Source organism: Hetaerina americana, unplaced genomic scaffold (assembly GCF_022747635.1).
Source record: "Hetaerina americana unplaced genomic scaffold, ioHetAmer1.1.p SCAF_1, whole genome shotgun sequence".
Lineage (NCBI taxonomy): Eukaryota > Metazoa > Arthropoda > Insecta > Odonata > Calopterygidae > Hetaerina > Hetaerina americana.
Window position 1 is genome coordinate 97,880,287 of NW_027286069.1, and position 19,333 is coordinate 97,899,619.

Consider the following 19,333-nt stretch of genomic DNA (forward strand, 5'->3'; position numbering starts at 1 on the left):
AGGTCATAGTTAATCTAGGGTTAGACTTTATCTGCAAAATCTCAGTTATGTGTTGTCTAATGCTTGATACAGTTAATAAAACATTATGGAGTTAAATATATAGCTCATCTTTTATGCTCAGTAATAATTCTTGTTAATGATATAATAGCTATTTTATCGTTTAATCTATGCAGGTTTGCATCTCCAGTGTCATCTCCACTAGTATAATATGCCTCCAACAATTATGGCTGTATTTGCAGTCATGTCCAGAATCATCTGATTTGGATAATGGTGGGAATGTGGTAGCAATATTACCAGCAGCTGCTGGCAGAACATCAGATGCAAGCAGTTATCAAGACCTTAGTGGAATGATAAAAGGAGATGAGAGGTGGAAAAGTATCACTGATGATGTTCAAGTTTTAATCAAGACAATTATTCAGCTGCAATCCAACTTAGATGCGGTGATTATTTCTTCATCTCTCCCAATCACACCTTCTCAGTGGACTGTTTTTGTAGAAGCAGCACATGAGCTTCAGAGACTCGCCAGTGTAATAGAGAAACTAATTCCTCATATATTCACTGATTTATCAAGTTCATTGGATCTTCCATGTGCTTTTGAATCTTTTAAGTGGATTGTAAATGAAATGAATTCAGTGTCAACACGTATCATTTGCGCAAGTTCAAAATCAACTGTTGAAAACTCCTCTGACCCAGTGATTACTGATAGTCTTGTTAAGAAAGTATCTCAATTTGAGGAATATTCTGAGTCTCTGTTGAAGAAAGTTTTGCTCATTTTCCAAGCATTCTACAAAAAGTGGTATGCCAAAGATTTGTTGAAGGATCCTAAATGTGATTCGGGAGCAACCACCATGGTTGCTGAAGTGCAATGTAATTCAGTAGAAATTCAGGAAAATACTGACAAAGCCACAGAAGAGGAAGAAATGGCAAAGAAGGATGATATACTGGAGTCTCACTTGAGTAAAAAAATTAATGAATCTCTATCCAGTGATGTAGAACTGTTGCAACTTGGAGATGTTACTTCAACAGTTGAACAACTGATTTCTCAACTAGCATATTTGATGGATGAAAATTCTTCTAGCATGCAATCTCAGCATTGTAAAAGGTATGTATTAATAATCTTAATCAAGCATTATAAAAGTGAATGATTAGATTTATGAAAATAATTCTGGAGTTAAAGGCACTATATAAATATAATATAAATATATAATAAAACGTACCCGTCAAAATAACCTTCTTACCCTTCATTAAAGTGGATAATGGAAGAAAAGTGACTTACCAATTCATTTGAATTCTATATGAATTACTAACCTAGCAATTTTTTTTAAACTAGTGAATTCCCATGTGTTATGTATTATTCTAAAGAGACAGTTGCCCAGTTATTTAGACTAATCAAATGTTAAACTATAAAACAATTGCCTACCTACCATTTTAGCACCACTCATACTTTTCTTGCATAGACAGCTGTTTAACTTTGTATGTTCCTATTGCATAAAATGGTGTCTCTTTGGGACACGTATATGCCACAATCATAGTAGCTGTAATTATCAATAGGGCCTTATTGTATGGCTAGAGGTAAAAGCACAGTGGTACCTTGCTCACAAGCATTATTTGTTCTTTGTTTTGGGAATGGGATTCTCATCACTTGGAAACTGCACAATGATCACAGTAGCAGTAATGTCTGTGTCCTCGACCCTTACGCTCATACTGAAGCATTGAAACTTATGAGTATATCTTGTATATCATTTGGCAAGAAGCGATTTTAACTTTCATATTCCATCCATTTACTTTTTTTGCAATCTCTTGATACGAAGAGTTAGGCTCAAAATCATGATCCATATTGGGCAAATTCACTGTAGGAAGCAAGAAGTATCCATAGAAACGTATCTCAAGCAGGTGATTGAAAATCCTAGTTAATTCAAGTTGGAATGAATTTTTTTCTTAAACTCAGTTGGCATGCAAAAAGTGAATGAAGAAATTTTAATCTTTAAGCTTAATTTTCATCTTTCAATAAAACGCACGATTTTTAGCTAAATGATAAAATATTAAAGTGAGTGAATGAAAATTATCGTATCTGGATATTGTTCATTTTTCCATTGTACAATATTGTAAAGCATATTTGTATTTGGGTGTGAATGTATAAAATTTAAGATTTAATTTTCCTACATGCTGATGAAAGTGCCCATGTGTTACTTATATGAGGTAGGAGTGAAATGCATTGGAGCTTTTGTAAATCAGGGTGTGTCATTATGGCATACACTCCAATTCCAGGAATGGTCTCCATTAAACTCATTGACTGGAAAGTCACTATACTCGTATATGCTTCTGTTTTGAAGTAGTTGCAGTGATTGGGGGGTTGCGACTGACAGCCAAGGTGTCGTATCCCCGCGTCTTCGAGGGGATATTGGCGACACGAGAAGTACCCCACGAGTCGAGTGGCTGCCTCGAGGGTAAACGGGGGCTTTTAGTTTGGTGGGTTATGGCGTGGAGAGTCGTATCCCCGCGTCTTCGAGGGGATATTGGCGACACGAGAAGTACCCCACGAGTCGAGTGGCTGCCTCGAGGGTAAACAGGGGCTTTTAGTTTGGTGGGTTATGGCATGGAGAGGAGTTCGTTGATAGAAATGGGGGGGAAAGGAAGGAACTAAAAGGAGTACAACGGCGGCCCCGATTTAACCCAAATTTAATAGAGTCTAAAGAGAAACAGAGTTTACAACAATGTATTTATCCCTTGGCACCCGCTTGGTGCTTCCAACCAGAAGGGCCCAGCCCAACCTTCCTCTCGGATCTCGAGTCCCAGACTGGCCTCTTCGGGATCACATCGGTCACCCTTCGTCGCTATCACCAAACCTCCAGGAGAAGGGGGGGGGGGTTTGCATCACCCACTGGTCCGTAGTCCACAGCGAGTCACCAGTTATCAGTGTTGGTCCACCAGTCACCAGTCCACACTGAGTCACCAGCGGTGACTCGGATGCTCGGATCCACGCGTCCACTTGGTCGGTGAATCACATGTCGGAACACGTGGATGCAACAAAGGTCAATGGTGCCATTATGGTAATAGGTGGGGGTACTTGTGGGCAGATGTAGGATGTTCAAGGAATGGGAGAAGGGTGGAGAGAAACCTGGCATCAGCATTAGCCAACTTAATGTAAGGCCCTCAGAGGTCTACAATTTAATGTCCCTTCTGGCATAGAGTATACTCCACTTGAAGTTCTCTCCACATAGCATCCTAAGTAAGAATTGAGTTGCCTCCCAGAAAATCCTGATGCCAACAGGATTTCAATCTTATCCCTCAGGGTGAAAAGCCATTATGCTAGTCACCTCCCCCTTTTTTGTTATGCAAAAATGTAAATTTAAGTTGTTACAAGGTAGGTTTTTCAATTTTGACATTTTATTTGTTTTATATTTCTTGGGTGATTAATATTACATGACCTTAATTCGCAATATTCACTCACAATTTGTGGGTTTTTGCTGTTTTCTTCACTTTTGTATTTCATTTTGCTTTCCATCATAGGGTGCTGCTCAGCTGTCTTCCAGTTTTGGATCAGCTCTCCCTTCTATCTCAGTATGTAGTGACCCAGTTGACCATTTCCCACCGCGCAAGCGCCAAGCTTCTCTCTGTTCTCTTGGATATATTCTCCGATATCGCAGCCAGAGGTTTTTGCACCCCAAAGGGACTCGAGGAAGATGGGGATGGAGATGGAGGGGGTAAAGGAGATGGGAAGTGGGAGGAAAAGGAAGGCCTTGGCCTTGGGGACATGGAGGATGGGGATGAGAAGGCAAAGGAATCATCAAGTAAGCTGGAGAGTGAGGACCAGCTAGAAGGTGCTCACCAAGAAGGAAAGGAGAAGGAAGAGAAGGCAGACAAAGACATGAAAGTATGTAGATGGATTTTAAAAATTAAATCATTTATCAAACTTGAACAGCCATAACAAAATAAAATATATTATGAGAAAAAACAAAATTTGCATTTTTCCACAAATCTGTGGAAAAGTGTAAATTTTGTTTTTCTCATAATGACGAACTTCCATTACATCTCGCCTGAATCTGTTGATTATGAAATATACCTGAGTTTCCATCTTTCCTTACGTATCCCTTAAGTAGGGAATGTAGAAACCTGACGTTTATTACCAAGTCATATATGGTCTAATGCTTTAGAGTAAAAAATTATTCAATAATATTGATTAAATTGAAACATTTTAATTAATGAAAACTTTGGAGATATTTTACATCAATTGGCAAATAGATATTATTTTTGTTCCAAATAATTTCGTGCATTTCAATTCAATTGTAATAATGGACCTTAGAATAAAATTCTTTCTAAAGCTAAACAATACATATTAGCAATAATAATTTCAGTCAATCTCAGGCATATGCTTGCAATAATAAATGTAAATTTTCCTAGTGATCCTAATGTGTGCATGGTAACTTAATCTAATGTGTCACAATATGTCTAACATCACAAAATGTGAATTTAGTGTTGAATAATATTATCTCAACAATTTGCTTTTTATAATAATCAAAGTGCATAGGTGTGTGGTGAAGTTTATATCATTTCCATTGTGTTGCAATTTCTTAAACTATATCATATTTTTGGGGGGGTATAAATTTTATTTTAGGAGGAAGAGACAGGGGTGGAAATGTCAGATGATTTTGAGGGAAAACTTCAGGATTTGGGAGAGAAGGAGGGTGAGGGAGATGAGAGTGGAGAGGATGAGGATGATGGCAATGCTGACAAGCAGATGGGTGAGACTGGTGGTGAAGGGGAGAGGTTAGATGACCAGATCTGGGGCAGTGACTCAGAAGAGGAGGACATGGAGGAGAAGGAAAATGATAAGGAAGGTGGAGGTACCACCACTGGGGAACAACCAGAGCTAGCGGCCAAGGATGAAAGAGCTGGGAAGGCAGAGGATGATGATGAAAGGGATAATGGAAAGGAAAAGAAGCAGAAAGACATTAATGAGATGGAGGACAAAGGAGAAATTGATGATGATCAGGTATTGTAACAAAGAAATATGGTCTCATGATATGTTATTCCATTCTTTAAAAAGGTGTAATTAAGTAGGGTATATTATCACCAAGAAAACTAGTTGGTTTGATGACTAGTGCTCATTTAGATACAGAGCTGTGGGTTTTGTCGATGCTGTAATTTTCTCACTTTTGACTGCTAATTCTGTTTTTCTATCAGTGAATAACTGGTTTTTATCCAATGGATAAGCTAGTCTTTTGATAAATCTGAGTATATAACACTTTTACTCTCCTATAGTCATCTCAGGACTTCAATCATTAAAATAATGACCAAAAAAGTGAAAAACTTGACTGGTTAGTGTTTTAAACATTCAAGTATAATGAATATTAATGGAAATATTCACTCGCAAAGCATTATAGTTATAGCGCCTAAGGTTATCTGTAATTATTAAAATATGTTTAAGTCATGTAGTGATTTATTATTAGTTCCAGTTTCTTTTATTATACATACAGGATATTGATAAAAATTTTAGTTTGTTGAACTGGTATGATCATTATCCTCTCAGTTTTGGATTTCAAAGAAGACAATTTGAAGAAGTAATTTTTTTATATTTATTGTGTAATTTAATTCTGACTTGTATATTTCAGTTGCTTATGTTTAATAGTTTTCTTCATTAAGTTTTTCTTTATTTTCATCTTTTAGGTGGACCCTTACCATGGAAAACAGGATGCTTTTCCTGAACCTGAAGCCATGGACTTACCAGATGACTTGCAGTTGGATGATGGAGAAGCAAAGGACAAAGATGGAGATGGGGAGGAAAACCCCTTTGATATTGACACAATGAAAGGTGTGCCCTTTGTTAGGCATTTTTGTTTTTCTCCGAATATTTATTTAAGAGAAGAAGGTTGTAATAGGTTTTAGGCCAAAGGTTATTATAGTAAGGTTGGTACTAATCTAAATAAATAAATCATAGCGGCTATGTTGAAATACTCTCTGGAAAATTAGTATTTAAGAGTATGGTGTAAAATGAATGCATAAAGAATTCTATAAAATATTTATTAATATATTTTATGATAAAGAGATTAAGAGTCCAGTAAGTAGAGGTATGGGCTATTGACCAAAAGGCTCAGCTTCAATTCCAGGTGATGCCTAAGGGTATTCAGCTTCACCCATGGTGTGTTAGTTTTTGGGTACTAGAGCTTCCTAGGAAACAATGGGTTTCACAGGGAGTAACAAAACATCCCCTTGGGTTGAGTACTGTGGTTCGTTTTCAAAATATTTGATTCATTTTTGTTATTTATTTGCTATTGATTTAGATATTATTAAACGATTGATCACCATGGTAGATATTGTCGGAAATTATAAACATTCAATGTAATTATGCACATTAATCAGTCAGTCTAAATTCTAAATCAATAAACTCATGAATATAATGTCATTAATCCTGCCGCTGCTGTAAACGTACCTAGTATGTTTGCACAGTAGGCTATTTGGAACGTAACTTTTAATCCTCTCCGTGGTGCACTATCATAATTTGAAATTTGATGATAATTATGTTTGTTAAAATAAATAAATAAAAACTTTCCATTAAACAAACTGTGAATCTAGATTATATTTATTATTTCCATAGTTTTGTTATTTAGATTATGTTATTATTCCGGGAGTATTAAAGGTTATGGAGACAGATTACCCTCCCTTTTCACCACATGTGAGGATTTTGGTTTCTGGAGAATGAGTCGCATGGAAAGGGTTAATGACAGTCAGGAGTTGAGTATAGTTTCAAATGTATCACAGTTACCTAATACAATATCACAATTGCAATTTTTGCAGAGTTAAATAACGAGTATGATAATAGATTTCAACCCTATAGCTTATGAAAACTTTGACTGCAAACTTAATCATAACTGGAAGGAAAGTTAAGTTTACTTGAGCCTCGTTTTACTGGACCCGCATTTAAACAATTCTAACCTGAAATTTCAGTATCAACAGTTGCTTAAAAGAACTTTGAAAGTGTCTTTTTTCATTTTCATAAGAGTATTTATCATTGGATTGAACTCTTTGTATCCCATCCTTTGGTCTGTTAATGTAATATTTTGCAAGATAATGATAAAATTAATGTATGTGTGCTGAAACATATTTGTATTTACCACTATTGCTAAAAAAAAACAATTGGTAATCAGAAATATAAGCACAGATTTTCAAAGTGTAGTACAACCTCTTATAAATTCATTTTGTAAGGTCCTATGAAGTGAAAGGAGTTATTTTCCAAGGGAAGTTACTGTATCTCTTTGACTCCTTTCTTTTTCAAATCCAATTCAGTGCTCTTAATTTACTGTCTCAATTTCTTCATCATGGCACTAAGGTCGCAGTATAGTAGTGAAGTGGTATTTCTTCACTGATCCTTTGAGGAGGCATCATTTTAAAGAATTAGACATGTAGAAAATAGCATGTACAAATGAAACACTGTGTCTGTTTCATTTGTACCAAACACCTTCTCACCAATTTGACAAATGCATTTTGAAAATATGAAACTAAACAAGTGAGGTGAAAATCTATGTTAGCCAGAAACATTCTTCTCTCATGCACTATTCATGCTACAGTAACAATGCTGGTAACTTTGTCTAGGAAATTTAATGTTCTGCCAGTTTTCTAAGGGAATACTAATCCTTATGATAAATATGGTTTGGCACACATTTTATAAATAGATGACCCAGATAGTAACTGATGTCTTGTTTTGGTGTTTTTCGTAGGAATAGGGACAAGTTCCCTGATATAATGCTTCTTGATCTGAAGGATCTCTGAAAAAAATAACCACATCCTACTTTAATGTTCATAGAAGTACTAAGGTGAACCATTGATTGTATTTTTCAGATGTATATTTAAGATTATTTTGCTTTCAAAACTAATTGGACGTATTGTTTATTGTAACCACAGAGCAAATAAAAGAGGGCTTGAATGATGCAAATGAAGAGAATACAGAGGAGGATGCACCTCCAAATGATCAGCCTGAAGGGAAAGGTGAGGATGTTGAGGAGGAAGATGATATGGCTGGGGAGGGTCTGAGGCAAGAGAAGATGGACGTAGAGGAGGAAAAGGATGAGGGAGGAGAGGACGAGGGTGAGGCCATGGAAGAAAGGGGGACCGAAGGTGGTCAGAAGGAAGGTGAGGAAGATGATGAGGAGATGAGGGAAGAAGAAGAAGTGGCTGCACCCTCTGATGACCAACCGAGTGCAGAGCCTGTTGAGGCATTGGATCAAGTGGCTCAAGATGGTTCCAAGGACAAAACAAAGAGTGTGATGGAGCATTCCAATGAGGATGAGGGAAAGAATGCAGATGACAGTAAAGAGAAGCATGGAGTGGGCTTGAATCAGGAAGAGCAGAGGGAAAAGGGCCATGGAGGGGAAGCAGAAGAGGCAAATCTTCGTCGAGAAAAGGAAGCAATGGAAAATGCTGAAAAGGAGGAGAGGAAGAGGAGAAGGCCAGGGGAGTCTGACAGCACAAGAACTCTAGGTAGGTTATACCATGGTCACTGTTTTTTTTGTAATTATCTGTATAACCAAGTGGAATGTATATGTGAATTGCTACTCCTCAACATAGGTGTTTGTACTCTTTTCGTAAAAACTCTAAACCTCAAAGACTTTAGTCCAAAGATTCGTGAATTTCAATCTGGTTCATGAAAATAGTAACAATCATAAATAAAGACTTTAAAAAACAGGCCACTGAAAATTTTTATCATGCATAAATGAGAATGGGTTATCAAATTTGAGTAATTGTAGATAGGTGATTGAAAGGGAAAGTCATTTATATATATATAATTAAGCTGATGCTTACTCTGATGCACACATAGATAGAAGTTAGAATATGATGGGCAGGATGCCCGCATTAATGTTTCATGGCTAAAGATGGAGTTTGTAGGTTGCCGACAACTCGATTTACAGGTGCAACTTTGATAATTCCCTCAATCCCTCATTCATGTTGAGGGGAGTGGACTAGTACAGTGGTTCACAAGTGATTTTTAAATCACAAAATTAATATTTTTTTGAAAAGGTATTGTTCACTGACTGGGAACATCGTGAAAACTCAGGCATTTCCATTCATCTGGAAAACTAATGGTAACTGGTTATGCTATGGAAAAATCTTATTTGAACTGTTTTACTCAAGAAGATCTCTCATTTTAGATTTGTAATAGTTCCATGTCAAGATAAAGAAGCATAAAAATGGTGACCATGATTTTGTAGCCAGTGTAGATTTGGAATAAGATGTGCTTGTGCTCTCTCGTTTATGCACATCAGCATCTGTAACATGAAGAAGAGTGGGGATGATTTGGGAACAAATGTCAAAGCATTCCAAATGTTACATTTCAAAGCTTCACCAAGTGCATACTAATTCAGGATCCACATTAATATTTTGATTGCAAACACTTCAAATTAAGGTTATAATTTATTTTATGAATTCTATTGTTAACATTTTTACTAGTGCACTAATTCTGTAAAAATACTTTTTCATCTGGTTACATTTTGAAGCACTTAACAGTGGTCTCAACTGTGAGGGTTATTTTATGAAGAGAGATAAATTTATTTTCATAATTCATCGTGCTAAAATTTAATTTTGTGTTATACTTGTAGGTTAATTTATAATGTGTAACAAGAGTTATTGATTTCACTCTGGCATATTATTTTAATTTTATTGACTTTGGTCACACTTTGTGTCTCAAATGCCATCTTCTTCAAAGTAAATCACCATTATGCTTTTTGGCTCTTTGGCAGTTCAGTACATGCCATTGCCTTCACGAATCTCATAGAAAACATTATTTGCTTTCTTTTTACTGCAATTTCCAAATGCTTTTGCCAGTAAGTGTTGCCAGATGCTTATCAATTGTTACCTAATCCAATTTCACACAAGGAGAAACCAAGGAACCTCGGAAGAAGAAGTTGAAAACTGTTGATACTGAAGGTAAAAAGGGAGAGGAGGAAAGAAGAGATGAAAAAGAAGATGCAGATGATAAAATGGAGGAAGAGAATGAAGGAGAGCATGAAGAAAGTGAGCTTTATGAACACATCAAGGAGGCTAAAGAAAAATCTAGCGAGCTGACTTTGGATGCTGCCACTAAGGTTTGTTATCGAAATTATTTATTGCAATTTTGTCCAAATTCAAAGTTTCATTCACAACAGTGTAGTAACAATGCCTACTTGAATGGACTTTGGTTATTCGGAGCAGGTGTCCAACTAGTGTAGGTGCCGTTGTGATGATTTCTTGCCTCTCAAAATATGCTGCATTTACCGTAGTACAGAATATATTTCCAAATAAATGTTGAATAATGCTCACTGTTAATTTAAATTTCTTTTGAAAAGGAACAAACCGAGTCACAGCCTGTACTGAACTTGGATGAAAATGAAGAAGATAAAGATGATGACATGGATAAAGACATAGCTGCACAAGAAGGTATGTCTAATTTATTAGCCTGTCTTTTTCCAGAAATCCTATGATGATGCAGTTAAGTTGTTATTAGAATATGCATTGGCGTTGACTTTTGACATAATATTGTTTATGAGTTTTTCATTTTCTTTTATCATTATGGAATTATTTTCAAACCACACAAACAAGTACAAGACAGTAAGCATGTTTATTGTGTGTTTAATTTTGTTTCACTTACAAGGCTGGAAGATCGAGAGCCATTCGATACAAACTTATTTTATTCTCAACCAAATTCATTTTTATGATTTCTGTGATGAAATTTTGGTTCCTCAATGAGTTGAAAAAGTTAAATATTGCAGAGTGAAATATGGTAATATCAGAAAGTACAAGTAAAGGAATATCATTGCCAAGCGTATTTTTACACCTCGTAGAAATGCACTTTTCTCCTGTACGGCATGCGCAGAATGGCCTTATAAAATTAAACCATGAAATCATAGGGAATATTAGAAATCATAATTTATCTTATATTTATTTTTCAAAATTCTCTTTCTTTGGTTCTATTATCTATTGATTAATTTGAAAGTAACATCATAATAGATTTATTTTTCCAAAGACATCATGCTTTGTCTACCCCATGGTTATCCAATGAATTTATTTGGCTTCAGTTTGCGTTGTGTATTTATTCAGAAGCTGTTGAATTATTCCAATACGTAACTGGGGATGGTGTTTAGCTTGATTTAATGGTAATGCTCAGTAATTAACCAAAACATTTATTTTTTACTGATTTAAACTCTTGTCATACTCAGTTTGTATCCTATTTTCCCTGCTCTCATTCTCCTCCCTTAAAACTCATGCATTAGTAATCTCAGACCTACGTATTTCCCAGAGTCAGAGGTTTCTGTTATTATAATGGGCACAGTGGACTTTTGATGTAGTAAAGATGCCATATAATTAGACTCCTTATGTAATGAGTAATGTTCAATGTACTTCATTTCAGTATGCTTTACATGTTAAGTAAATTAGCTTAGTTAAGCCTACGTTTAGCATCTAGCAATGGCTGCATTAAAAATAATTAGTTGTATGCATAGATTTAGTGAACACGTCTACTGCCACTGCCGTGGATTAGCATCTGTTTATAATCATCTTGATAATACTGCTCACAAGTGGCGTAATATGCCGTACTGAAATTGCTTATTTATCCAATAAAATTCACTGAATTTTATTTACATCAAATTTTGCTCATACTTATAATTATTTGATAGTGTGAAATGGAATTTAAGTGTTGAGTAATTCACTTTTGGTGGGCCATAGTTTTCCTCTTAATTTTCAAGTTTCTAGAATTAATGTAATGGGATACGTAATAATTGTGTGATTTCCTATCATTTAATGCCGTCATGTGATTTTATGGTCTCTTCATTGTGTTTTCTGATTCCTCGCCTCCTCTAGAAGAGCCTATGGTTGAAGAAGAAGATATTCCCACTATAGAAGACTCTGTGGACATCGTAGAAGAGAAAAGTGGAGAAAGGAAAAAGAAGAAAGAGGCTAAGAGCAATAAGGAAAGGGAGAGGTCTGCAGAGGGTGGTGCCGAAGTGGAAGGGGAGATGGTGGCAACACAGGGGGTGGCCAGGGGGAATGAAACATTCTTTCATACTCAACTCTTGGCCTTGGACCTCGAGCAGGATGCCAAAATGGCCAACCCAGAAGAACTCCGGCTTCAGTTACAAAATCAACTGGCAGAGTGGAGTCAGGTTTGTTAAACACACATTTTGCAGGTTTATGACATTTCTGTTCAGAAAATGAAAATTAGTAATTCTAATAAAGAACATATTTTAGGAACTCAGGAGTATTCACGTTGAGATATTTTCTGTCAATGTTTTGTTTTAAAATATAATAGATTTTTAAATGTAAATTTACATTGTTGTAATGGATAACAACCTTTTACATCACTTTTTATGTATAGCTTATTTCAGGTTTCTCTGGTCTTCTAAGGCATTTAGGTGGCATAAAAGCCATGCTCGTATTATTCTGAGAATAATATGTAAAGACTTGATCTTGTGTAATTAGTTAACAGATAATCATTAAATTATTGAATTCTTGGGTCATTTAGGGTTTTAAAATTTTTAAAAACAAATTTTAAAATTTTTTTCAAGTTCAGTGTTTACATTGTTACTAGGCAGTATTTTTTCGTAGTTGCTAGATTGATAATTTAAACTTAATACTGCATGGGGTAAAAAATATTCATTATGAAAATGGTATTTATTGCGTATAGTAAAGGTATAAAGCATTTTCATGTCCGTGATAGGAATTTATATTGATTACTGAAGCAGAGGTTCCTTTTTCCTTAGCATTTGCAATTCTTTTCTCTGAACTCTTATTGTGATTATAATGTGTAAAAATATTTGTTGTCATTTTTTTAAACATTTATTTAATCAATCACAACCTATTTGAAGCCAGTCATAAACTGGTTGTGAAGCTAATTAATGATTTTACCTTTAGTCACCATTTGAGAATTCAGGATCAAAATATTTTATCTCTTGTGCTAATTTACTCTTCTCTTTCACGGAATTTAGCCTCCTGCTGGAGATGAAGCTCTGCACATGTGGGATAATTTTGTTGCTCTCACAGAAGGCTTGTCTAGGGACCTTAGTGAGCAACTCAGACTTGTTTTGGAACCAACTCAGGCATCTAGGCTTAAAGGAGATTACAGGACTGGAAGGCGTATTAATATGAGAAAGGTAATTTATGGTGTGATACATTTTTCTGTTCACCAAATTCATCTATAAGGTTTAATTTGTTTTACTCTTAGTATAGCAAATATGGGACAAACCAGGGAAATTGGATATTACTCCTGAAAATGATCAAGGTAGAGGTAATGCATTAAATTACTTGTAATTAGGATAATTCAATAAGCTAACTGGTTTCACATCGCGTGCTAATTTAAATGTAGCATCTTTAATAGTGTATGATTTTTGGAAGCAAATTTTGTTTATTAGATGTTCAAGTAATTTAGTTGGCCCTATAAAAGTTTCCAAGAGGTCCCACTCACTAGGGAAAATAGGGAAGAAGTCAGAATTTGCTGAATTTCTCCAAAAATTTAGGAGCAAATTTTAAGAATTCTGGAGTATGGCATGTAAATCAGGAGTTCTTGGTGATAATGATTTTCCTCTTAGTTGTGAGTCTAGTTCATGTTTGGCATGGCCCACTATGCATGTAAGACCTGTCCAAAGCCAATACTAAAATATAGAACTAAGTGCTGTGATGCCAGTAGCAGATCCAGCTATGAGGGATTATTCACTATAAGCCCCAATGAAATGCAATTCCAGGAGAAATAAGATTGTAATGTTTGCCACTTGTTGTAAATTAATTCAGAGAAATAGTGTCTTAATTTAGATCACTGCAATCTTTCATCAATAAAAAACTCTTGAATACCTATTATTCAGTCAATTCAATAGTCAGATAGGTAAATCCAGTGCCTTAGTGGAAGCAGTGAGTAATCATGAAACTGTTCGGATCAAATAAGCTGGTCAGTTTCATTCCAAACACAAACTATGGCCATGAAACTGGCATTTCGTTCCATTTTACACGTGAAAATTCATTTATGTCCGTATTGGCATGAATTTGGTTTTGATTCTGGAAATATGGGGATATTGCAATACCTTATACTTTATTAAATAATGTGATGCCAATGCATTTCAGTCTTTTTTTATTTATTTATTTAGCATTAGTCCGAAAACAGCAGTCATTGGCCTTTACATCGGACCATTAACAATGATAACAATTACAAATGCCCAAGCCCTAGGTGGAGGAAAAACCCACCCAGTTGGGAATCGAACCCACGACCCTTGGATTTGCAGACTAGGACATTACCCTGCTGTCACCGGGGCCGATGGCTACCTAGCCAAATGAAAATATAATGTATTTAGCTTATATCCCTTTCTTGTTTCATAAAGGTACCTTCGATCATTGTCTTAATATAATTAACATTTTCTTTGGCATTACAAAACCTAAATATATGGGCTTTAAACTATCATGATACAATCAATGTAGAGTGGTTTGCAGTGATCATTAGAGTCTGCGTGACAGATTATTCAGACAGCTTTGTTATGTGTAAGTATGGATTTGACACAAGAGAAAGAACCCCATATTTTCAAACCATATTACATATGGCCATGGAAAATGGAGAGCAAAGCCTAGTAGTGTAGCAAATTGGTTATTTTCAACTACTTTTTTGGACAAGGTGGATAACAGCTGTCGGGTTTTGTTTTTGTTTAGGAAAATATTATTGGCAGAGAACTAGTTTTGGGAATGATCAAGGGTAATATCTGATAGAATCTTGGTCAAGTTTAAATCTTTACCCCTATGAATAAAATTAGCATCATCAGCAAATAGTATTGATTAATAGGGAATGATACATAGTAAGCCATTGAGAAGGTGGGTTCATTAACAGTCTCAGAATTAATGAAAATGAAAGAAAGCAATAATCAAAGGATTACTTAATTTTTTTGTTAAACTTACAATGTAGGTATGTTACCTGAAATGTCAAGAGCTGCTAAAATCTGGTTGATTTTGCTAATAATTTTTTTTTTCATCTAGGTGATTCCTTACATTGCTAGTGAATTCAGAAAGGATAAAATTTGGTTAAGAAGAACTAAGCCTTCCAAACGAGAGTATCAAATAGTTTTAGCCATTGATGACTCTTCAAGTATGGCTGACAATCAATCCAAAGAGGTGAGACCAATCTTTTATCCTGATTATTTGGTATGTGTTGATTAATAATTGTAAGATTAATGGATAATATTTCTCTTGTGCCTGTTGGTAATATAAAGCTGTGAACAAATGGTGATATGTAACCTTTATATTTTAAACTATGTTGTGGTAAATTGTAATTTATTTTCAGCTGGCTTTTGAATCCCTGGCACTTATTTCACGAGCACTGACCCTACTTGAAGCAGGTCAACTTGGAGTTCTTAGTTTTGGTGAGGTTGTGAAAGTTTTGCATCCCCTGAGTGAGCCATTTAGTGAGCAAAGTGGAGCCAGGTATGCTTTTTGCTCTTTTTGACTTTGTTGGAATTAATTATAGAATATCAATTAACTCAGTGTTGGTTTTTACATATTAATTTCGTGCTAACTCATTTGTCCTAGTATTGGAATGGTGTTTCTTCATCAACCCTAGTGCTATTAATTTTACCAGTAGGAGGGCAGTTCAAAAATTACCCATGTAAGAAATGTAGAAACCATTTTTTTTAAACATTTTTTTTATTTTTCATCATAGTACCCTTTTGGAAAGACACACTTCTCTCAAAGTTCCGGCCATTTTTTTAACCCCTCCAAAAAATAGGATTTGTCGAACTCTCCAAAATATGCATTTGTCTCGGGTATAACTTTCTCGTTTGAGCTAAATTTTTTTCCCGCGAGCCATTTCTTCATGTTAGGGAATAAGAAAAAGTCGCTGGGAGCCAGATCGGGTGAATACGGGGAGTGCAGCAGCAATTCATAACGTAGTTCATGCAGTTTGGTGGCGACAACTCCAGATCAGCTTGTTGTCCACCGTGAGCAATCGCTGCACCCATCGGGCGGACACTTTTTCATCTCCAACTTATCATGTAAAATATTAATTGCCGTTCTGGTCGACACACCCACGGCCTCTGCTACTTCGTGCACTTTCGTTCATCAATCAGGGAGAATCATGGCATGGACTTTTTGAATGATTTCCTCGGTAGCCATGTCTGCTGGGCATCCTGGTCGCTGCTCATCAAAAACAGATGTTCGCCCACGTTTAAATTCATTGAACCAATATCTGTGGTCATAGATGGCGAAGTGTCCCCATAAACAGCATCTAACTTTGCTTTTATCTCCTCGCATTTCTTCCCATCCAAAAACAAAAAGCAAATTACCATACGATACTGCTCTTTTTCCATCTTAGCAATGGCTGCCAAATCCAAACTAACCTTTAAATTAGTCTGAAATTTGTTTCACCATCGTTTGATAGATGGCAGCACACGATGATAGCATAAACTTCCCTCAGGAACGCCTTTTGTCATCAAACACGGGTACTTATTGAACCACCCTCGTACATCCGTATTGCAAATGGTTTCTCAATATTGATAGCTTTTGCATTAAAAAGTCCACTATTGTAGAAATTCTGAAGAAAGGCCATAAACCATTGTCAAGTAAGCTATGTTAATTTTTTTCAGCTTGCTGTTAACATTTTCCTTGTCCCTTGACTTAACATGATAATGAAATTGATGTTATGTTATGCTGGTAACAACTTGATTTCAGAAGTTGGCAATAATGGTATTAGGATATTAGCAAGCCTAACTTGCTTAGTGAAAATTTACTTAGCATGAATTAATTGATTGCTATGATTAAAAACAAGTGTAACTCTCCAATTGTGTGTTCATACACCATGAGTGATCCATTGCAATTTTGTACGTTTCCTTTAGCAATGTTTAGATCAATTGAAGCATTACGTTTGCAAAATTTGTGAATTAATTAAACTGATATGGATATTAAAAAGATACATTGTCAAGACCAAAAATCTTTAGTGGGTTATATAGACATAAACACTTAGAATGAACGGCAACATCAACAGGTGATACTGATTTGTCAATAGATAATTACATGATTTCACCTAGGAATGTGACCTCTCTGTGTGTAAATGCATTTTTGGGTAGTTATAGGGATATTTTTTGTGGAAGTGATTCTTACTGAGAAAGAAGATACTTACATCCTTCACGTACATTTTATTACACACAGCCGAGGCTTGGACTTATATAGTCATCATCAGGTAAAATGCTGAAGACCTACATTGCTTTATATACTGCACAGAGGGGGGAAGGTAGTTGTGGGCATGGCATCAATTAGGGTCTGTGTAACAGAGGTAGGTCTAGGAGGGCGGAGCAGGAAGAATGAAATCATGAAATCATTTGCCAAATTTGAAGACCCATTGTTTGCAGCCTTATATTGAACATTCCTGGATATTTCCAAATGTTCCAATTCATCTAACATTAATTGCTTCTTCTCCAAATGTTTTTTATTTTCAGAATAAAGTCACTTGTATGGTTGTTATCTAGTAGGTTATGGCAAAGTGGAAGGAAAAATCTTTGTTTATGAAAGAGGCATAATGTTCTTTTACTCGTTCTTGGATTTCCTGTCTGTCCAAATCAAATGCCAGAGCACTCACAGTGGAGTTTTATACACTCTACTCTTCCATTTTGGGAATTTAGTCCTTGCTGTTGGATATGAGATAGCCTAAATTGCCTTTATTGTAGAAGGCTAGTTTTATGTTGTTATTTAGAAAGGTCTTCATCACTTTATGGGTTTGGACACTTAAGGTTTCTGTAAAGTATTTAAAACAGTATGTCTTGTGTGTTTCACCAGATGATGGTTTTGCAAGTCGAGACCTAGATTGAGTATAATAAAATATGTCAGGAAGAATCAAGTATATTCTTTCTCAAAATGCATTTTTGTTAGCATGGAGATTTTGTGATGCGCATCAATGTTTTTGCTGCTTTTGCAGTACTCTACTGAAAGTGTTCCCTTTAATTCTCCAATGATAATTTGATGTGGAAGGTCTTGTAATTGATTATGGGAAAGGATGGAATTTGTTAGCTTCAATTAAGCTTAAATCATTCCTTATGACAACATGGTTCCCTTCATGGTAATATGATCTCCCCCCTGCAAAGCTGTGTTATATTCAATGTTCCAACTTTTAACCTCATAAGCTAAAATTAGTCCATGATATTCTGTACTGTAAACCACAACTGTGAACTGTATTATTTAGTACGTTCACGTTTCATGACATAGTTATACCTCCTCCTCACACCCATGCCTTACACGATTTCCTTTATGTCAAAATATGTTGCCTCACAAATCACAATGTAGAAATTTGCTTTTGAGTGAACAACAAAGGTTGTCTTTAGTTAACAATAGTGTCAATGCATTCTGTGTAAGTTTCATGCTATAATTGTTATAAAATTGTTTCTCCTATGTTCTAAGAGATTTTAAAATGCATGTCAAAGTAAAAAACAATATGTGGTGATTTTCTAGGAAAGTATCAATCATATAGAAATAAATATATATGAATGGAGGAATAAATATATAAATAATCACTCATTTAGCAGCTGATGACGAAATGGCATTTTCAAGAAATCTATCATTTCAATGCAACAATTTCAGAGTGTAAAAATCATTCGCCCTGACCAGGATCTTGGTCGAGGTGAATGATTTTTACTCTCTGAAATTGTTGCATTGAAATATATATTAGCCGATGACTCAATTAAAAGTTACTGTTGTGGCATCCCCCGCAGTTTCTTGGAACCTATCATTGACTTAAAACAAGGCATGGCCATGGCTGTAGCTTGGTTTCAGTGAGCCATCTTTAAAGTTGTGAAACACTTTTTAATCTACAATTCAATCCTAGGAGAAGAAAGAAGTGGGGCCTGATGAACCCAAAATGACCTCAGGGCATGAACCCTCTTCTACAATATAAATTAGGAATTCATCTGTTTGTGATAGGTGTATTTCTCCACTGTTAATATGACACCTCCAAATATAATGTGCCAACTATGGTAATTAATGGGAAATAATTCTAAAAGAATTTAATGTATATAAAATAATAGCTTTAGAAATTAATAATATCATAATAGTATTCAGCTCTATACACTTTTCCCAAATAAATTGTAAATGTGAAACAAAATGAAATTAGGGAAATCCCAATGTTTGCTAATTAGAGTCAAATATGCCAATAAGGCAATAGAAAAAGATTGCCCTTTTTCTATTTTCCCAATGTTAATATTCCCCTTTTGAAATATGAAACAGCAATACCAGAGTAATGTACTCAAAGGTTCTATCATCCCCTTTGACCTCTCAGGAAGATCTGGTACCTGAAAAATCACATTTAAGCTGAGGGTGTCTACAGTTGTCACCAAGAACGAAACTCTGATGATTGGTA

General features: G+C 35.5%; 1 protein-coding gene across 1 annotated transcript in view; it reads left to right on the forward strand.

The window, feature by feature from the left end:
- The window catches only part of LOC139692681 (midasin), a 121,505-nt gene that overhangs the window by 97,997 nt on the left and 4,175 nt on the right, over positions 1-19,333 (forward strand). Inside the window, exons 60-70 of the mRNA XM_071590968.1 lie at positions 174-1,102; positions 3,511-3,874; positions 4,616-4,993; positions 5,668-5,812; positions 7,900-8,475; positions 9,868-10,076; positions 10,317-10,407; positions 11,827-12,128; positions 12,951-13,115; positions 14,974-15,108; positions 15,278-15,417. Of these exons, the coding sequence (XP_071447069.1) occupies positions 174-1,102; positions 3,511-3,874; positions 4,616-4,993; positions 5,668-5,812; positions 7,900-8,475; positions 9,868-10,076; positions 10,317-10,407; positions 11,827-12,128; positions 12,951-13,115; positions 14,974-15,108; positions 15,278-15,417 (3,434 nt within the window). The remainder of the gene's footprint in view (positions 1-173; positions 1,103-3,510; positions 3,875-4,615; positions 4,994-5,667; positions 5,813-7,899; positions 8,476-9,867; positions 10,077-10,316; positions 10,408-11,826; positions 12,129-12,950; positions 13,116-14,973; positions 15,109-15,277; positions 15,418-19,333) is intronic.